At 46.7% G+C, this 20,352-nt stretch overlaps 3 protein-coding genes across 4 annotated transcripts in view; 1 reads left to right on the top strand and 2 right to left on the bottom strand.

The window, feature by feature from the left end:
* LOC310742342 (uncharacterized protein C4orf17) overlaps positions 1-20,352 on the top strand; it is a 164,106-nt gene that overhangs the window by 24,845 nt on the left and 118,909 nt on the right. The window lies entirely within an intron of this gene.
* On the bottom strand, positions 461-20,130 carry LOC310742348 (alcohol dehydrogenase 1-like). The gene is made up of 9 exons (XM_083571699.1): positions 19,957-20,130; positions 9,136-9,237; positions 8,088-8,229; positions 6,806-6,893; positions 6,475-6,697; positions 4,700-4,960; positions 3,957-4,314; positions 3,545-3,683; positions 461-2,686 (listed from the first exon to the last, which is right to left on the bottom strand). Exons 1-7 carry the CDS (start codon positions 19,972-19,974, stop codon positions 4,126-4,128), a joined length of 1,023 nt encoding a protein of 340 aa, XP_083427825.1. The 5' UTR covers positions 19,975-20,130; the 3' UTR covers positions 461-2,686; positions 3,545-3,683; positions 3,957-4,125.
* The window catches only part of LOC310742748 (uncharacterized protein), a 51,342-nt gene continuing 31,450 nt past the window's right edge, over positions 461-20,352 (bottom strand). Inside the window, exon 17 of the mRNA XM_083572165.1 lies at positions 461-2,686. Coding sequence (XP_083428291.1) covers positions 2,662-2,686 — 25 coding nt within the window. The 3' untranslated portion in view covers positions 461-2,661. The remainder of the gene's footprint in view (positions 2,687-20,352) is intronic.

Here is a 20,352-nt window from a genome sequence, read left to right as displayed (position 1 = left end):
GGCCTTCATTAACTTGTAACTGTCAAAGGTCACACCAAACAGGCTCTATGAGAGGCAAATATGCAAAGATGACTTAAACTAGCCGGTGAGATTATGCTAACCCATTTTCACAATTGCGGAGCTTGAAGTACTGATACATTTCCATTCATTAGCTGACTTTTATGCCTGAAATCAGTGGATCATATTCAAATAAAAGCTTTAGACTCACAAACAGTGGCTGTTTTGCTTGCCTCTTAAAAGAGTATTTGAAAAATATCTGGCTATGGATAATATTATGTTTCAGGGCTGAATATATCAGGAGCTACAGAGTAAAAAATATCCACAGGCCAGTGACGTAAACTAAAAATCAGCCATACAGCTGGCTTATAGTTAGTGAAGATCAAGTTTCAGCTCTGAGCTTGTTAACAAGTTACACAGCTAAATATATACCCAAGCCACTAAAGGAGACATCAGAAATGGGTGGTTGTAAAGGTCTGTTTATTCAGCTATATATGTCCTTTTTTGGCTATTAAAGCCAGTTAGTAAAGTCAGTAACAAAAAGGAAATAGTTTCCATAGTGTAAGTAGCTATACCCTCCAGATTAGGGATGGGGAAGAAATCTGAATTGGTTTGCATTTCAGTGAGAAGCTGCTTCCTTCATACTTTTCGAAGGAAAAGACAATTATCCTTTGAAATTCTCACGTCTCTGAATTTTGCGATGTAGTTCTCCAACCAAGCAATGTGCACTAAAATGCATATATTAGGAGAATATACTTGAAGAAATGCATGTATCAGTCAAAAACTATATACAAAAATGAGTATATTAGGAGGAACACACACTAAAATGCTGATGAATTTTCACGAGTACTTTTTATAAAACGGCGAATTGCTGCAGAGATGTTTTTCCCTTTTTCCAAACTGACGACTTCAGCCACATCTTTTCCAGATGTTGTTGGACTACAACTCCCATCATCCTTCCTTGAGCCCTGGCTATGCTAGGAACAGGCACCCAACAACATCTGGAAGGCACTGCATGCATGCCCCCCCCCGCTCTTCACTAGCAAGTGCTGTTACTGCTGTTGCTCTAAAAGAAAAAGCACATTACACAATTAGCAGATTATGTCTGTGATGCAAAGAAGGAATTTACACGCAGGCAAGTTTCCTCTGAAGTTTCTTTTGAGCCTCTACTCGATTTACAAACTGGCCTTTCTCCTCAAGAGTGGGAGCCACTGCACAGAAAGTTGCAGTCAGTGCCAATGGAGAGGCCTCGCTCTTTTGGCTTGCAAGCGATGGACTCTCTACAGCTAAACTATTGCTGCTTGTTTGCTTTCTGTTGAGCTCCTGGAGAACATTTTAAAAGACTGCTCTGGGGCACCCATATATCCTAAGATGTCTGAGGAAATGAGCATGCGATTGGGTGCTGCCTACAGAGTTCCTAGTCTAATCGACCAGCCAGGATGGTGTTCATATAGGCCTTGCTGGAAAAAACAAGGGTAGTACCTATCAGCTGTTCAGGAAAGGAACAATGTTGTTCTTCTTGCTCTCCAAGTCAGCTGATAGTGCTATCACCACTCATGCATACCTAGCCTGCCCCAGATGTAATGAGTCCCACAGAGATGAGAAAGAAGCATTGTCAATTGTGCCAAGGAAATGTCTTGTCAAAGGATCACATTGTAAGAACGACCCACCCGCAGGGACAAAAGGTCCAAGTATGATTAACATAAGAATCTAGGATCAGATCCTTGTTGGATCAGACCGAGGGTCCATCTAGTTCAGCAGTTCTCAACCTGTGGGTCCCCAGATGTTATTGGACTACAACTCCCATCATCCCTGAGCTCTGGCCTTGCTAGCTAGGGGTGATGGGAGTTGTAGTTCAACAACATCTGGGGACCCACAGGTTGAGAAAGGCTGATCTAGTCCAGTTTCCTGTTTCATACAATAGCTAACCAGATGCTTCTGGGAGATGCACAAGCAGCTCATGAAGGCAATGGGCCTCTCTTGTTGGGGCTTCTCATTAATTATGGTATTGATCTGTTCTAGGCTGTATTCAGGGGTGGGTTATATTTGGAGCGATATGGTGGTATTCTTAGGGATATACTTCCCCTAAATCTGGAGGTTTCATTTAGTTATTATCCTCCGTAGCCCTAGTCAGAGAATTTGTTAGTCCAGCACTGAGTGAAAGGTCTAAAGGGTATTGGCTGCTGTGAATGGGAACCCTGATCATGCAGAAAGGGTCAAGGTCACAAGCAAACTGTATATTTAAAGCATACACAAAGCACATTGTTTCTCAATCCTGGGAACTCTAGTTTGTTAAGGGGTCTTGGAATTGTAGCTCTGTGAGTCAATCACGATTGTTAAAGTGGTGTGATAGTGTTTTAAATGTGTAGTGTGTTCACAATGGCTCATTGCAACAGGGGATGGTGAACTGGTTGGAAGGTTCCTAGTTGGACACCAGAGGGCTCCAGCAACATCTTAAAAGCACATGCACCCTGCATTTGCAGGCTACAATAACGGATATAAGGGTTACATGTTTCCCCTACATTTGCTTCTCAACTCTTACTGGTTGTAAACCCTCAACCTTTTCAAGAAAAGCTCAGTTGAATTTGGGGAGGGATGCAAATGATCTGCAGGATGGCAAGCTGTATTCAGCTGTGGCCCCTCTTGCTAGATGCTTCTGAAGGTTTAAAACAACAAAACACAGCGAATACTGAAAGAGAAAAGGGAAAACATTAATATAACTATGAGAAAGCACCCTAGCAAAATTCAGTAGACATCAGGAAATATCATAGCAACAGCCTTGACTCTGCTTGAATACTTTATAGCTAGGGCTGGCCCAAGACATTTTTTGGCCTGAGTCAGACGACAAGATGGTAGTGCCTCCCTCCCATTCCACGTTCAGAAGCTGACCAGACGGGCTACTGAATCCTATTCTGACACAGATGACGCGACTGCATCCATCATTGTGCCTAAGGACAACAGGCTAGTTCAGGGGATGTAGGTCCATTCACATTGCACCAACAATTTCTGTCCTTCAGCATCTTCCCAGTACTGTGCATCTCCTGGCATCTGCTACCTGAAGCAGCCATCTCACTCTGACTAATGTCAGGGCTGGCTCTGTTTATAGCTCTTAACAGTCTGTATACTGTCATCTGAGGCATTTTAGATTGCTTTGATGAAAGTCAAATTCTGACGTTTCCAAAGCATGTAAAAAGGAACATGAACATTTTCACCTTTCACTCTCCCCCCACCATGTGAGATGTGGCAATTTCTTTTGACTTGAAGACTGACATGGAGATGAATGTTTTGGATTTGGATCAGGGAGGCCCCATTTGAAGAGGAGTGACATGGCTGGGAGGTTGGCATGATGCAAATGAACCAGCAGGAACCATGGATTGGCTCTGCTGGGGTGTTTTCACCACACTGACCTCCCAGCCTCCTCAAACTTCCACCTCACCCCTCAGCTTTTGGGTGGTCAGCCAAGTGCTGCCACTCCACCATTCTTTCAGTAGATTGAAGGGAAGGAAGGAAGGAAGGAAGTATAAAAAATAAAACATAGAACCCAAACCTTTTTCCTGCATGTAAAAGCTCAAAGCCTTCAGCAATTTTCTCAAAGGGCAATGTGTGACTTATTAATGCATCCGTATTAAATTTCTTTTTCATGTAATCAGAAACCAGTTGAGGGAGAGCATCTTTTAACTTCCAACCTGGGGTGGGGAAAATAAAAGGACATTGGATCAGCATGCAAGCTGGATGCTTATTATTTTTAAAGAACAGAAAATGTCAGGATGTATGAGCTATAAATTACCGTAAATTTTTTAGAAGATGAGGATAACTCCTGTTTATAAGTTAAGAAAATAAGCTTAATAGAATCAAAGGCCAATGGGATGGAGGTATTTAAGCTGAGGCTGGAAGGCCATCTAACAGGGTTGCTGTGGCTGCAGAGAAGCAGATTTCAGCTAAACATTAGGAGAAACTACCTAGTGTAGGGAAGCAGATTGGCTCAGTGGGTGATGGGCTTCCCTAGGCTGGAGGGATTTGAACAGAAGCTGAAAGGCCATCTATCTGGGATGATGTGGCTGTATCCCACTGCAGATCCTGCACTGAGGAGGGGGTTGGACTCAGTGACCTTCAGTGTCCATTCCAGTTCTATGGATCAATGCAGTAGCTGCCATATATCAACAACTTTAACCAATCCACACCTCCAAGCAAGCATCCTATTAATTTCTTTCCTGTGAGGAGCAGAGTAGGGTCGATGGAGAGCTGTGATCCTGCAGGAGGTGCCCCAACAAGCACACAGGTGCCATGGCCCAAATGGCAGGATTTAAGGGCAGTGACCTGTTTGGGACACACAGAAAAATGAGGTCAGAAATGGAAATGGTATTGCAATATAAAAGCATATGAACATAATAGCCTGGTGGATCAGGCTAGTGTCCCAACTAGTTCAGCATCACAGTGGCTAACTAGATGCCTGTAGGAAGCCCCAAAACAAGACCAGAGTACAGCAATGCTCTTTCCTCCTGCATTTTCCAGCTAGTAGAATTCAGAAGCATATTGCCTCCAACCGTGAATCCTCCCTCTGTCTTCAGAATTTCCCACCTAAATCTTTTATGTAGTCCCAGCCAGGTGCATTGCTTATATAAGGAGAGATCACAGATGTGAGCCCTGGGCTGAACAGGAGAGCCAAAAAATGGGGATGTGAGCATCAAAACAGAAAACATACCGCAATGTCTGTGCGTCCAATCACTTCAAATGCGTAGTCCACACCAAGACCTGTCATCTCTACCAGAACTTCATTCATGGGCTTCTTGAAATCTTGAGGAGCAATGCATTCTGTGGCTCCTAACTCTTTGGCCTTAGTAAATTTATCTTTGTTGATGTCAATCCCAATAATCCTGGATGCTCCAGCAACTTTGCAGCCCATGACAACAGACAGTCCGACACCTCCCAAGCCAAAGATGGCACAGGTAGAGCCCGGTTCAACCTGCAAATTAATAAAAACTGCATTAGGGACTTCCCAGAACACAAGTGATGTAGCAGGATTGAGGATCTGGGAGGAAGGAAGACTGGCAGACTGGAAGAGAAGAGGCATAGAGAGACAGAACTGAGAGACACTGTGGTGTAGTGGTTACGGTGTTGGACTAGGACCTGGAAGATCACGGTTCAGATATCCATTCTGCCATGAAGCTCACTGGGTCACCTTGGGTCAGTCACTGGGAATATTGCGGGACCTAAACTAGTTGTGGTATATGCCACCTTGAGCTCCTGGAAGGAAAGATGAGATACAAAATATGTCATGGGCTGGTTGGATGCAGAGGAATGTTGGGAGGAACTAGCTGGAGAATCACAAAGAGAGGAAGGCTCAGAGCCTGTGGAGTGGTGTGGTGGGATAATGATGAGTGGTCACAGGGTGGAGAGGTGGTGTCGGAAGTTGAAGAAGTAACAGGGTTTAGTGAGCTGGGAAAGTTTGTGGCGCAGAGAAGTCCAGAATCAGAGGGAGAAGCTGAAGCTGGGAGGTGAGAGGTGTCAGCATCGCCCATGAGCCAGTGCCACCGACTGGACTCATCCACTTCAGCCCCGACTGGGCCAGGCGAGCTGGGGTAGCACTTCCAGAGACCACCTTCTGCACAGGAACAGGTCAAAGAGCTGTGGACTCACAGCTTAGAGTTGTGAGCACCGGATTCACTCCAACAAGAAGACAGTCGTCGCACAGCAGAGTATAGCAGAGTACAGCAGAGCATAAACGACTCAGAGAACAGCTCTGTATCTTCTTTATTCTATCTACAACTATAATACACAACTATATACAGAGCTAAATGAGGTCTAAACGAAAAAGCTGAACTGCACTGAGTGTCTGCAGCTGCTCTTAGCAGCAACCTTATCTATACATACGATCTCTCTCTAACACTCAGTCTCTCTCTCTCTCCGACACTTTGATGTGAGGCTGGAGCGGAATAAGTAGAGAGCAGAAACCGCCCCTCCTCTCTGGAGAATCAGCAGAGAACATCAGCAGATTCTTGGATATGGGAGGGGTGAAATCTCCTCAAGTGGAGATACACCAAGAGGCAGAGATGAATCAGGCTGGTGAAGAGTCATGGGTGTCTCCCCCTCCTGCTGTGACAAGCTCCCTCCCCACTTATCTCTCAGAACCGGAAGAGGCATGAAAAGGGAGGAGAAGAGGTTAGGTTCACACAGGTACAGTCTCTGATTGCTTGAGGGAAACCCTGGAAAGGGGACTTCTGGGGAGTAAAGCTGGTGAACTAACAATGCCTGGAAAGTAAGATCAAAACACAATGGCCTACCCAAACAACAGCCTTTTGCTGCTTCCTTTTAGAGGTACTGTTGGGAGGCTTGACCCAGTGAGAGCAGGGAAGTTCAAGTAGCATCAGTTGTTTTTTTTGGAAAAGTGATATCTGAAGGTGCCTCTCTTCTCTAGCAGGGAGTAAGCATACTCTTGTTTCACTTATTTGAGAAACAGAAATGTGAATTGATTCTTACCTTGGCACAATTGACTGCGGCTCCATAGCCAGTAGAAAATCCACAGGCAAAGAGGCAGACTTTATCCAGTGGAGCATCATTGTCGATTCTTACAATGGAAACCTCAGGCATAACTGTGTATTCGGAGAATGTGCTCGTCCATAGGAAGTGGTGGATCGGTTTCCCTCTGCAGGTGAACCTGCTGGTCTTATCTGGCATCAAATTTTGAAGAGGTTCACAGAGGCTGTTTGTGAAGATTCAGACTGGTCTGTATCATAAATTGGACTAAATACTAATTTTCCATATTACTAAGAAAAACAAATCTTTAATAGAAGATGCCAGATGAACTTACTGGGACTTGAGGCAGCAGTTAGATTTAGGACTTAAACAGCAGCCACACTCTCCACACTGGGGAATACAAAGAGGAATGACTTTGTCACCTTGTGGGAAAACAACAAGGACAAGAACAAAGTTTAAGTTCATAGTTCTTATTGTTCTATTCAAAGGCCATGAAAAACTTGTAGCAATAGTATTAATAAAATACAGATCATACATGCATAATGTAAGCCAACATCCCTGATGTAAGGGAGAGAAGTTACCAGAAACACAAACAAACTCAAATCCAGTTTGATTTTAGATTAAGCCTCCAAATTGCCACAACAATTTATAGTGATTTTTATCTAACCCCCTTTTCCTGATTAATTTGTAGCCAGTACACAGAGGGCCCCTTTGCACAAGGAAGCTTTTATTGTCAACCAATAAAGCCAAAGCATTTCTGCCAGGGTATACTTGCTTGCTTGGGTGAGAAACACAGTGATATTAACCAGGAATGTTGGAAAAGGAGAAATGTATTTCAGGGTTGGCATCAATGCCCAAAGGAAATCTGATGGTGGGCAAGGATCCTTAGCGCATGCAATCTCTTATCTCCTCCACCAGCATATTTTTTTAAAATTGAAGCTTTTTCATAATACAATACAATAAATGAAAACAAGAACAAAAGAAAGAAAAGAAAATGCAAAGTCATCTCTCAAAGGTAGCTCTTAACCCTTATCTCACACAAAAAGGAGCGGACCCTCGCAGCTCTCACCTGGGAGCTTCCCTTTATCCCACCCCCGCCTCCCACCCTGGGAGCTCTTTCCTTGCCTGCCTCTCACATAGGGTCCTTCACCAACCCACAGTTGAGGACACCAAAAAGAAAACAGAAAAGGGGGGGGGGGAGCTTGATTTCAGATTGAACCTCCAAATCACCACAACATTTTATAGTGATTTTATCTAACTCTTTTTTCCTAATTATTTTTTAGCCAGTGCTTAGATTGCTACTTTGTCTGTTACGAAGCTATTGGAAGAGGTATTTCAACAGAGAACCATACTATCGGGTTTGGTGGCAATGCCCAAAGGTCATTGATTTGGGACAAGGATCCTTGGGGTATGGGGTTTCTTATGATTCTGATGGGTACTTGAAGAAAGAGATTATTTCTAGTACATAATGTGATCCTACAACTCCCACCATCCCTGGCTATTGGGCCTTGATTGCTGGGGCTGATGTGTAGTCAAGCTATTTACACCATGCTTGCAAATCCTAGTGGTGTCCAATACACAGGCACTTCTGAGTTTCTGATCTGCCCCATCCTTACCTGGCTTTACAGAAGTGACTCCTGGTCCAATACTTTCAACAATTCCAGCTCCTTCGTGACCCACAATAACTGGGTAGTCTATGTTTGGGAAAATGCCTTCCAGTACATGATCATCTGTCCTACAGATCCCAGTGGCCACTATCTGCAGGGGGAATGCAAAATACGATTCCAGTACTTTCACTGCTTCCACCTAGCAAACATATTCATCAGGAACTGGCACTGACTTTTTTTGTCTCTGTCATAAACATGGGTCTCCAGGTGAACAGGAGATCATGCAGATACCCTGTTAATACAACTGCATCCCCTGATGGAGAAATAGTTTGGAAACAGAGCCCTCAAAGAATAAGGTATTCACAGAGAGGACCAGCTCACATGGGAAGTTTCAGCAAGAATGTTACCCACTTGATCTCATTCAGATTTTACTAACTGTGATGCAAAGGACTAGCCAGAAATACATATTTGGAGGATATGATCTAAAGGCACGTGAGGCTACTGCTTTGAAGAAGCTAAGCAGGTCCCGGTATGGTCAAAGCATACCAGGTAAATCATCAGATGGTATTACAATATGGCAAAATTCTGCCTGGGTTGATTATTTCAGACTGCAGCTGTGGCATGATTCAGGGGCTGGAGTCATATCACTGGATAATCTTTGTATGAAAGATAACAGGGAGAATCTTTCGCTGTTAATCTTGTTTGAACTTGCTCGGAGCTTTTGGATATGCATTGCTTCTTATTGCTGTGTAAGTTTCAAATGCAATCACACCAAAACTATTGCTGAAATTCTGCACAAATCTGATTGAGAATTTTGCAGGATCTTTCTTCTTTTGCATGGAGTCCATTCAGTTCTGCCAAGAGCTGCCTTGTCAGTAGACACTGGTGAGGAAAGAATAACTTCTGAGTTTTAAGTATAAGTCTTCCAGAACCATTGCCCCACCACTCAAGACTCCCCTATCCAAGCTTTCAGAGTTTAGGCACAAGATCCTCAGCCACTACAATCATAATTGACAATGAATGAAAGCACCTTCCCTTTTGGAATAATATATTTTACCTTCACTCGAATTTCATGACTTCTTGGTGGTGCAACCTCCACCTCCTTCACAGAAGGCATTTGGCCAACTTCCCAGATGATTGCAGCTTTGCATTTAATCACCTGGGGAAATGGAGTTAATGAAAACAAGATCAAAGATGAATTTCAAAGGCAGGACAATATGGGAGGAGGCTTTCCCTCAGATATTAGGTCCCAAGCCACTGAGGACTTAAAATCTAAGCCCCAGCAGAGATCAGTTGTCCTCACCCTGTGCTATTATTGCCAAAACAGCAGGTTTTGCTGCCATTTTACACTTCTTTTTAGCATCTGTGTGACAGTTTTTTGTTCCTTTTAAAAGTGATGGTGCATTCACAGTTTTCCTGAGTTCAAATGTGAGATTGGAGGAGAGACACAGTCTGGCCAACTTTCCCCCCACCTACATTCTGTGTGCTGTTTTAAAAGATGATAACAAAACTACTGCTGCAAACCAGGATTTATGTTGGGGATGGCAGGCTCTGTTAGAATTCCCGCTCCGTGATTGCAGTCATGGAATTGTTGTTTTTCACATGACGTGGTATGTTTTGACTCCACAGAGTGGGAAGTGACGGAGACAGGATGTTTGTGTTATTGTGTTCCGTGAAGTGGGACTATTGTCCTTTGTTCTTTCTCTCTTTGCTGTCTGATGCTAGAGAGAGAGGGAGCCATGTTGCAGTGCTCCGTGTGTATTTATATGTAAATGAAGTAGATTAGCCAAAATGCTGAGGTCTGTCATGTGAACTGCAAAGACTCTGAGGATCCCTAAGTGTGCTGATGTCTGTTGGCATCGTTCGCTGTGATTTTCGGGCTGAAGAAAGCTTTTGAAGCTCCTGAACATTCAACCAGGAGGGAGAGAACATGCCAGTCAGGCATGTGTCTCTGCCAGGGTCCTACTTGAGTGTAGAACAAGCTCCTGACAGGCTTCATGTTACAGGGGGCAGAACCTCAGTTAGTTAAGTATTTTTATTGATTTACTTGATGGGGGGGGGGCAGCTGCCCCCTGACCCTCCTTGGCTACGCCCATGCCCGGAAGCCCTTTGCTGTGTATCTGTTCCCCTCACCAGTTTTGAGCCTTCTGTTTTGTGCCCTTAGGCTTCATTCATATTAAAGAAACACTAAAAATGGAAATTTGGGTATTATAGGAGACTGCACTGTCATAAAACCAGGGTGGATTTAATTTAAATCAAATTGATTTAAATCACTAGTCAGTAAGACTTGATTTAAATCATTTTTTTTTTAACAGAAAGACTCATACTTTCTTGTATACTCTTAGTATTTACAACCAGATGAAGGTTTCATTTTTGGAATAATAAATTTTCAGAGTAGTTTTTACAGTTATATTAAAAATTACTGATTTGGTTATACTATTAGAAATACATAGACAGATAATTATAAAATTATTGTGTGGTTTAATAAGTTAACTGTTTATATTTGGACAACTTTTCTGCTGTACTTTATTGGAAGGAGAAAAATAATTATTTCCTTAATAACAATTTAAACTATTTATTTAACTAAAACAATAACATTATAGCATATTGTCAGGGGTTCAGGAGCAGAGGGAACGGATGGCGAGGAATCGGAAGGAGAGGTTAGCGATGATAGCCGTCCGAGATCTCTAAGTCTGTCCAGCGAATCGGAGGATTCACAGAAAGGGGCTCCCGTGGGCAGAGCTGGGGGGTTACCAAGAGGGGCACCCCAGGAAGAAGGGACCAGAGGGGATTCAGAGAGCAGCAGCTGGAAATCCGGACCAGCTACTCCACCAGAGAGCAGCAGGGGGGAGGAGTTCCAGGCACCAGCGACAGGCAGCTCTCCGGCAGCAGCCACGCCTGCGTCAGAGAGCGAGGAAACGGTAGAGAGGAGGGTCGGAGACAGCGCGCGCGCGCCAAGTTCAAATGTACCAGAGGGAGGCGCAATGAGCAGCCCGGAAAGGGAGCCAGGTCCTAAAGCCCGCCGAAGGGAGGGGGAGGAATCCGAAGGGTCCGCATCCGAGGCATCCAGGAAGGAAGGAACCCCGGGGGGTGGTAGGACCCAGAGGCGAAAGGAGAGACGCAAAAGGTGGAGCAAGGCTAGGGTCTTGAACTGGTGTACAGGAGGCGGAGATTCAGATGGGACTTCGCCGATCTAGGGAATAGACGTAGAGACGCACGCTAAGATGTGGAAATGGAAATTATACTTCAATAAAGACTTTATTCCGTTCTACCGGCTAGCGTTGGTCCTTTGTGAGCCGGGACCTAGAGGCAGTCTCTGACAGTAAGTCCCATCACCCAGAAGTTTTCATCAGTTCTCTTTGACTCAAGCGGCGTGTGGGGAGCGAAGCAGGGAGGAAAGAGGACTGGTGCCTTTGGAGCTCACAAAAGTCAAGCGACATGTCTACTGAAGAGCAAATTGCTTCCCTGCGAGAAGCGGTAACGCAGCTCAGCGCAGAGATAATCGCCTCCAGGAAAAGAGAGGATGAAGCGGCTGCTGCATGCCGAGATCTCCAAGCCAGGTTGGAAGTGCTTGCTAAGCAGGCACAAACGGGTTCCAGATCCGAGGGAATCGGGTTGGGAAGGACTGGAGGCAGCATTGTATCTCACTTTGATGGGAATTTGCAGCAGTACCCCAATTTCCGAGCAGACGTGCAGTTTGCGCTGAAACTGCTGGAGAAAGAGTTTAGAGATGAGCAAGAAAAAGTGGGGTTTATCTTGTCTCATTTGCATGGAGACGCGAAAGCATGTCTGCGCAATCTGTGGAGAGATATGGACCCAGCGCTCCAGAGTTCAGCTGCATTCATTAAAGCGATGGATTCTTGCTTTCTATCGAAAATAGACATTGACATTGCCCGTAAGGACATATTTGAGCTGAGACAAGGGAAAGCCAGCGTGAGGCAGTATCACTCCCGCTTTTTTGCATTGGTCAATGCCTTGGGGTGGGACAAGGATTCCCCCCCCGTTAGAGATCTTTATTGGGAAGGATTGAACCCCCAAATCAAGGATGAGATAGCGCGGGGGGAGAGACCCAAAAGCACCCAGGAGGTGGTGGACAGATCGCTTGCAGTGGGGGTGAGGCTGGAGGACCGCCCTTGGGACAGAGGAGAAGGGCGTTGGGGACGCACACCAGCCAGAGTGCCCTCCCTCTTGCCCAGGGATGTCGCGCGTGCGCAATCAACGCCTCCGCAAGCAGGGGGGGAGGAGCCAATGGAGATCGGCGGTGCTAGAGCTCAATCAGCCACCAGAGCCTTAACACCGGGAGCAGTCAAAACAAAGCAGCCTAGAGGGAACAGGAAGTGTTACATCTGTGACAGTTCGAAGCACATGGCGAAAGAGTGTCCCCAGAGGCTCCACAAGCACACTGCAGCTTCAATAACAGTAATGGGAGCAACTCAGCAAAGTGAACCACGGCAGGGAAACGGAAGCACTGGGGGCCAGCCAGGCGAGTCAGTGAAGAAGTCCCCAGAGATTTTGAAGCCCACGGATCCCCTCCCGCCCAAACCAGTGGTGCAGCTCACCGCATCGCTCCAGCTGCCCAGTGGTCTCACTTTAGAAGTGCCGATTACGATTGACTCTGGCAGTAATGCGGACTTTATCGCACTGGAATTCCTTCAACAACACAACATAGCGCTACTGCCAGCCACACTGCCCCTGAACGTGGTCACAGTGGATGGCAGGGAACTGCTAGGGGGGCAGGTGGTGCAGCAGACACCACCTATGGTGATGCAAATTGGGAATCACCGAGAAGTCATCAGCTTCAACGTCACCCAATTGTCGGACACGCCCATAGTGTTGGGCATGAGTTGGCTGGATAGGCACAGCCCGGCATTAGCGTGGTACCAGCGGCAATTGACCTTCTGCTCTTCCTACTGCGCAGCGCACTGCATCCAGACCTGCCAGGAAGGAGAGGGGCGAGAGGATGCACCGCAGCTACACCTAGGCATGGTGCAAGCGGTGCCCAACAAGTACAAGGAGTTTTTGGAGGTCTTCTGCGAGAAGGAGGCGGACAAACTGCCCCCCCACAGACCCTATGACTGCAAGATTGATCTCCTGCCGGGGGCAACGCTGCCAACAGGGAAACTGTATTCCATGTCTGAGGACGAACTGCAGGAACTTAGGGAGTTCATAGACCACAATTTGAAGCGCGGGTTCATTCGGGAGTCGAAAGCTGTAGGGGGCAGCCCAGTATTCTTTGTGAAGAAGCGAGACACGCCCCAGAAGAGGCTTGTAGTTGACTTTCGAATTTTGAACTCGAAAACCAAGCCCTCGTCCTTCCCCATGCCCAAAATAGACGACCTGCTCGCGACGGTAAGGAAAGGACGCGTTTTCACCAAGTTGGATCTGCGAGGCGCGTACAACCTGATTCGTGTGCGGGAGGGCGACGAGTGGAAGACGGCCATGTTCACACCACTGGGCACCTACGAATACAGAGTTATGCCCTTCGGATTACAAAATGGCTCTCACTGTTTTCAAGCCTTTATGCATCACGTGTTGGCGGGACTCCTTTACAAGAAATGCGTATGCTTCCTGGACGACATCCTGATATTTTCTGAGTCGCGAGAAGCGCACGAGAGGGATGTCAGGGAAGTTCTGCGGAGACTAAAGGAGCACAGGCTGTACGCCAAGCTGGAGAAGTGCCAGTTCGACGTGACGGAGGTGGATTTCCTGGGCTATAAACTGTCGGACAAGGGGCTCGCCATGGACAGCGCCAAGGTTCGCTCAGTATTGGACTGGAAAAGCCCGCGCAATAGGAAGGAAGTCCAGCGGTTTGTCGGCTTTGCCAACTTTTATCGCAAGTTCATCAAGGGGTTCGCTATGCAAACGGCGGCCATCACCGACACGCTCAGCTCCAAGAAGAAGAAGTTTATCTGGACGGAGGAGGCGGAGCAGTCCTTTCAGAAACTCAAGCGTCTCTTCGCTTCCGAGGAGCAGCTGCTGCATGTAAATCCCAGCAGACCGATGAGGGTGGAGACGGACGCCTCAGACAGAGCCGTGGGAGCTGTACTGTTGCAACAAGACCAGCAGGGGGACTGGAGGCCGTGCGCCTTCTACTCAAGGAAGCTCAGCAAGTCGGAGCAGAATTACACCATCTGGGACAGGGAGTTGCTAGCCATCCATGCAGCGTTCAAAGCGTGGCGGCACTTCCTTATCGGAGCCAGGCACACAGTGCAGGTCCGCACGGACCACAAGAATCTAGAGTACTGGCGCACGGCGAGGTTCCTGAATCAGAGGCACATTAGATGGGCAGAGTTCTTCGCGGACTTCGACTTCAAGATAGAGTACATCCCGGGTGACAACAACATCATGGCGGATGCCTTGTCCAGAAAGCCGCAATACCTCGAGGAGGAGGCACCGTCGGCAGCCAAGCACATTTTCGCACCGGAAGCGTGGGCTTGCGCCTCGGCGACCGTGGATCTGGACGCCGTACGTCGAGCGTTGCGGGAGGACCCCTTCGCGCTAGCCAAGATGGAGGAGGTGCACAAGGGCACGGTGAGGGACGACGAGTTCCAGATCAGAGACGGTTTGCTCATCCGCAAGGGAGCACTCTACGTGCCGGGGAATGACCTCCGCGCGAGGGTGCTGCAGCAGCTACACGACGCCCCCACTGCCGGGCACTTTGGCAGAGAAAAGACTGTAGAACTAGTGACCAGAGACTTTTGGTGGCCCAAGATGCGGGGGGAAGTAGCGGATTACGTCTCGAGATGCGACACCTGCCAAAGGGCCAAGTCAGTGCACAAACCGCCGGCGGGATTGCTGGAACCGTTGCAGACGCCGTCTGAGCCGTGGGAACGGGTGGCCCTGGACTTTGTCACGGATCTGCCCGGTTCGAGGGGAAAGACGGCAGTGCTTGTGGTGGTGGACATGTTTACCAAGATGGCACACTTCATTCCGTGTGCGAAGGTGGCCACGGCAGAACAGACCGCCAAACTGTTCATAGACCACGTGTTTAAGGTCCACGGTCTGCCACGATCTATTCTATCCGACCGGGGGCGGCAGTTCATCTCGAACTTCTGGCAAAAGTTGATGGGCATCCTGAACGTCAAGATCAATCTAGCGTCGGCGAGACACCCGCAGACCAACGGACAAGCGGAGAGGGTCAACGCCATCATGCAGCAGTACCTGAGATGCTACGCCAATCAGCAGCCTAACACGTGGGTGGACTACCTGCCCCTCGCAGAGTTCGCTTACAACAATACGAAGCACGTGTCGACGGGGGTGACGCCGTTCTTCGCCAACAACGGGAGGCATCCCAGAACCTTCCCAGGTTTAGAGAGAGTGGGGGAGGGGGAGCCGCAGGCAGCGGAAGAATTAGCGTCAGAGTTGCAGGAAGTCCACGAACAGCTTAGGAGGCAGTTGGAACTGGCAAAGCACGCATACAAACTGCAGGCTGACAGACACAGGAGAGTAGGGGAAGACATACAGGTGGGAGACTGGGTTTGGTTAGCAGCGCAAGCAGTGCCGACCAGATCGTTGGCCAAGAAGAAGCTAGGGCATAAGCAGCTAGGGCCTTACCAAGTCCAGGCACAGGTCAATCCAGTGGCTTTCCGGTTAGCGCTTCCGGAGGGTTCCAGAATGCATCCGGTCTTCCATAGATCGGTGCTCACGCCCTACAAAGCACCGCATAGATTTCACGAGCCAGGCACAGCACTAGATCCGCCCAGAGAAGGACCCAGGGAAAGGGGGTCGCCAAGAGGGGAGCGCATCAACGAAGTCACAGAGATTTTAGACTCGAGATGGGGGGAAGAGGGAGTAGAATACCTTCTTGCCAGAGAGGATACCCCGGCCAGCGCCAACAGTTGGGTGCCGGGCTATGCCTTGGACGAGCCTCTTCTCAAGGAAGAGTTCCATGCCATTTTCCCACACAGGCCCATGCCAGCCGAGTATTTCGATGACTGGCTCTTCACACCCACACTTTCAGGCAGCACGTTCCAGGGGTTCGACTCGGACGAGGAGACGGCACCACACATACGCTCTCCGGAAGGTTCACCCTCGGGTTCTGCCTCAGACCGCTCCTATTGGTGGGATAATCAACCAGAGGAGCAGTGGCGCAGGAAGTGGTTGGGGGGTCCCTGGCAGGCATCACCCTCAGAGGGGGACGGGGGAGAGATGGACATGGACGTGTTGGGGGAGGACGTGGGATTTGAACACGAAGGCAGGGAGATGGAAGCAGAGGAGATCGACGTCGACGAGCGCACGGAGGACGAGCCAGACCTGCCCGATGTGATGTACGACACGAGGGAAGAACTGTATCCGGCACTCACCCTTGCCACGACGGAGCACCCAGAACCCACACCGGAAGGAGGGGAGGGGGGAAGGGGGGGCTTCGAGGGGGGGATGGATGTCAGGGGTTCAGGAGCAGAGGGAACGGATGGCGAGGAATCGGAAGGAGAGGTTAGCGATGATAGCCGTCCGAGATCTCTAAGTCTGTCCAGCGAATCGGAGGATTCACAGAAAGGGGCTCCCGTGGGCAGAGCTGGGGGGTTACCAAGAGGGGCACCCCAGGAAGAAGGGACCAGAGGGGATTCAGAGAGCAGCAGCTGGAAATCCGGACCAGCTACTCCACCAGAGAGCAGCAGGGGGGAGGAGTTCCAGGCACCAGCGACAGGCAGCTCTCCGGCAGCAGCCACGCCTGCGTCAGAGAGCGAGGAAACGGTAGAGAGGAGGGTCGGAGACAGCGCGCGCGCGCCAAGTTCAAATGTACCAGAGGGAGGCGCAATGAGCAGCCCGGAAAGGGAGCCAGGTCCTAAAGCCCGCCGAAGGGAGGGGGAGGAATCCGAAGGGTCCGCATCCGAGGCATCCAGGAAGGAAGGAACCCCGGGGGGTGGTAGGACCCAGAGGCGAAAGGAGAGACGCAAAAGGTGGAGCAAGGCTAGGGTCTTGAACTGGTGTACAGGAGGCGGAGATTCAGATGGGACTTCGCCGATCTAGGGAATAGACGTAGAGACGCACGCTAAGATGTGGAAATGGAAATTATACTTCAATAAAGACTTTATTCCGTTCTACCGGCTAGCGTTGGTCCTTTGTGAGCCGGGACCTAGAGGCAGTCTCTGACACATATGTATCCATGTTTGTTAACTGATGTGGTTAAGCGATTTTTTTTTAAAAAAACCCTCAGACTGAGTTTTAGCACACATGAAAAACTTAAAACAAATCCTTATTTCCTGATGAATAGCTTTTGGATTATAATGTAACTTAAATAGAAAACTATCTTTAGAAACTATCTTTATTTTAAAAATCCAATTTAAATTTTAAAAAAAGTTCCAGGTTTTATCATTGATTTTTATCCACCCTGCATAAAACTGTGTGTAGTTGTGATAAGCTGTGGATTCTTGCATGACTGTTGCACCACAAGCTGCTATAAAAGTCTCTCCTCGAAATACAGCTCTTCTGAGCTGTTTACCACTAACAGCAGCCTTTTCTGAATCTCTGCCTCCAGCATTCAGTTACATAGTTATTGTGGTATGCAGTTAATATACCAGAACAGTCAAGGTCCACACCCAGTTCTTTCATTTATAAGGCATTTCATAAGGCATTTTAATAGTACATAAGTTGCATCATTTAATCCCCATTTGATGAAGAATAGTTTCTGCCATGTATGGGTAAACGTGGGGATTATTCCCGATGTTGAACCTGCAACACCTCAGGTGAGATTTGTAGCCCTGTTTCCAGGTAGTATCCCTTCACAGGTTGCAGGTAGAGGCTTGCTTGACTCCTCCTCTGTACGAAACATTCCTGGCACCTTCAAAACAGGTGTGTAGGGGAGAAGCCTGAGCTGGAGAAACTGTTCCCTCCAACATCCAGGGATGGGGAAGGAATTTGATCTTGTTTCCATTTTAATAAGAAATTATCTAATTAGGACTCAATTAACCGAAACACAGCTGTTTGAATTTTGTGCTTTTTTTTCATTTTGCAGTGCTGTTTTCCAATTGAAAAAATGTGTACAAAAATGCAACTATTAGGAGGGAATGTGCATAAAAAATTATTCATAGATATGTGTGTGTGTGTGTAAAAAATAGTTCACTATATTTGGGCAAATTGTTTGCAAAAAGATTAGTCAAATCTGCATACATAGATGTGTTTATTAGGAAAAAATCGCACTGAAACACTGACAAATTGTCATGAGGATTTTTTTTTTAATCACAAATTGCTACATAAATGTGGAGAACTGAATTTCTAGCTGAAAAAAAGATAAACACAGAGAAAAGAAACAGCCAGTTTTGTTTGCCTCTACTGACATCTAGTCCAATATAACATGTCCCTTGCTGTTCTGTGCTATAAATCGGAAACCTTTTGATAGATATAGATATATAGATATAGATATAGTACACACACACACACATACATACAAAGAGAGAGGGATCAGTAAAGATAAATGTGTTTCTGGTATAATGCCTTAAAGTTTGCAAGGGTGAGAGACATCAGCTCCAAATACAAAACCAGTTGTCATATCTCACTTCTGCAAATTGTTTTCCCCTTACATTGTGCTAGAAGGGCCATGAGGGGGATGCAACACCTGCACTTCATGTTGACATACTTGTTGTAACATGCACAGCTGTCCAAAGGTTCATGTCTTATTTCTCCCTTTAATATGAAGAACATTGTGTTTCTTCGAAATGGTGCACACTTATATCTCCAAGACATATGAACGTGCATAAAACGCTTCATCCGTTTAGAATCAGGAATGTCACAAAGCTCATAATGGAGATATTTAAGGAGCTCCCTTATACAGTGGTTCCTCGGGTTACAGACACTTCAGGTTACAGACGCTTCAGTTTACAGACTCTGCTAACCCAGAAATAGTAACTTGGGTTAAGAACTTTGCTTCAGGATGAGAACAGAAATAGTGCTCTGGCGGCGCGGCGGCAGCAGCAGCGGGAGGCCCCATTAGCTAAAGTGGTACCTCAGGTTAAGACCAGTTTCAGGTTAAGTTCTTAAAATTAAGTTCTTAACCCGAGGTACCACTGTACTGAGTTGTATGGCAATCTCTCTTGTTATGATACTGCCGGCAGGTATCACATCTGGCTGACTGCTCCTTCCTACTCTCCTACTTGAAATTCTTTTAACAGGGCACCTGAGTCAGACTATGACCTATGGCATAGTACAACTCTAAGCTTTTGCATCACATTTTTCAGAGTTTAATTTCCACCGCAGATGGGAGATAAAAATACTGACTTGTAAATCAAACTAGAGAGTATGCTTTCTGAGGCAAAAGGCCAAGAATATTTGCATAATTGAAAAACGGAGTCTTCTTATGCACTGATGCAATTAGATGCAAGACAATGTCAAACAACATATGCTGCTGGGAACACTGTAATTATATATATGCATCATTATACAAATGACAGGTTTCTTATCAAAATAAGTTGGTAAGGTTTGTAAAAACATTTTATCTCTATATATGTAATGGATTATTTAAAAATAGTAACTTGGGTAAAGCTTGTAGATTCCAAACATGAGCCTGCCAGTTGTGGTTGAGGCAACCTTTAAATCCAGAACTTCTTCCTTTATTATTTAACGCCTACACAATACAATGCCAGCTTTTTAGCATTGTCGGGAAAATATAACATCCTGCTCTTTGTCTCCTCCGCGTATATCAAGCAGGCTCATGTTTGGAATCTACAAGTAGGAGATAAGTTTTTCCAGCTTGGTCTTTGCAGCTGCGAAGTGAATTTGCAGAAATAAAAATCAGAGGAGGTGTCGTTTTTGGCAATGGGGATGTAGCAACACTTAGCTCTTTCCTCTTCAAAGCAATGTAGCATCTGTGCAAATGCAAACATTAGCATGTTGTGTTTAGATAGATTTAGATAGACTGAGCCATAAAAACAGTCTTCCTTACCTTTCCTGCAGTTGCCATGTGTCTGGATCGTGACTTTCAGTCTTCCCACAAGTTTACTTCTTTACAAAGGACTTCTCTTCTTGCTTATCACTGCTTGCCTAATGCAAGAACATATACACAGAGTACTATTTCCACCACACACACACACACACACACTGAATGTGTTATCTATGATAGGCCATCTGGGAAAGGGGAGGGGCCATTTCCAGCTGGCATTCAAAGTTCTTTCCTTCTTGGCAGATATTTAGCTTAAATCAAATCCCCCTAGAGCTGCCATCTAAAGTTAACTATTAAGAGCTAGCACAATATTGGATCCAAAAAGAAAAAGGTCAGCTCAGTTACAGATTTTTTGACTAAGAACTTGTACATACTAGTAAAAATCATTCTGGTCCGTGT

Source organism: Podarcis filfolensis, assembly GCF_964270895.1.
Source record: "Podarcis filfolensis genome assembly, chromosome: 9".
NCBI lineage: Eukaryota > Metazoa > Chordata > Lepidosauria > Squamata > Lacertidae > Podarcis > Podarcis filfolensis.
Note: the sequence above shows the minus strand (reverse complement) of the source record. Positions and strands in the feature narration are given on the sequence as shown.

Excerpts from the sequence above, each read along its gene's own strand:
- LOC310742348 (XM_083571699.1), bottom strand. Across the intron at positions 8,230-9,135 it reads GTCATGAAATTCGAGTGAAG|ATAGTGGCCACTGGGATCTG; the intron begins GTAAAATATATT and ends TTCCCCCTGCAG. Across the intron at positions 6,698-6,805 it reads AACTGCTGCCTCAAGTCCCA|CCTCTGTGAACCTCTTCAAA; the intron begins GTAAGTTCATCT and ends CTTCACAAACAG.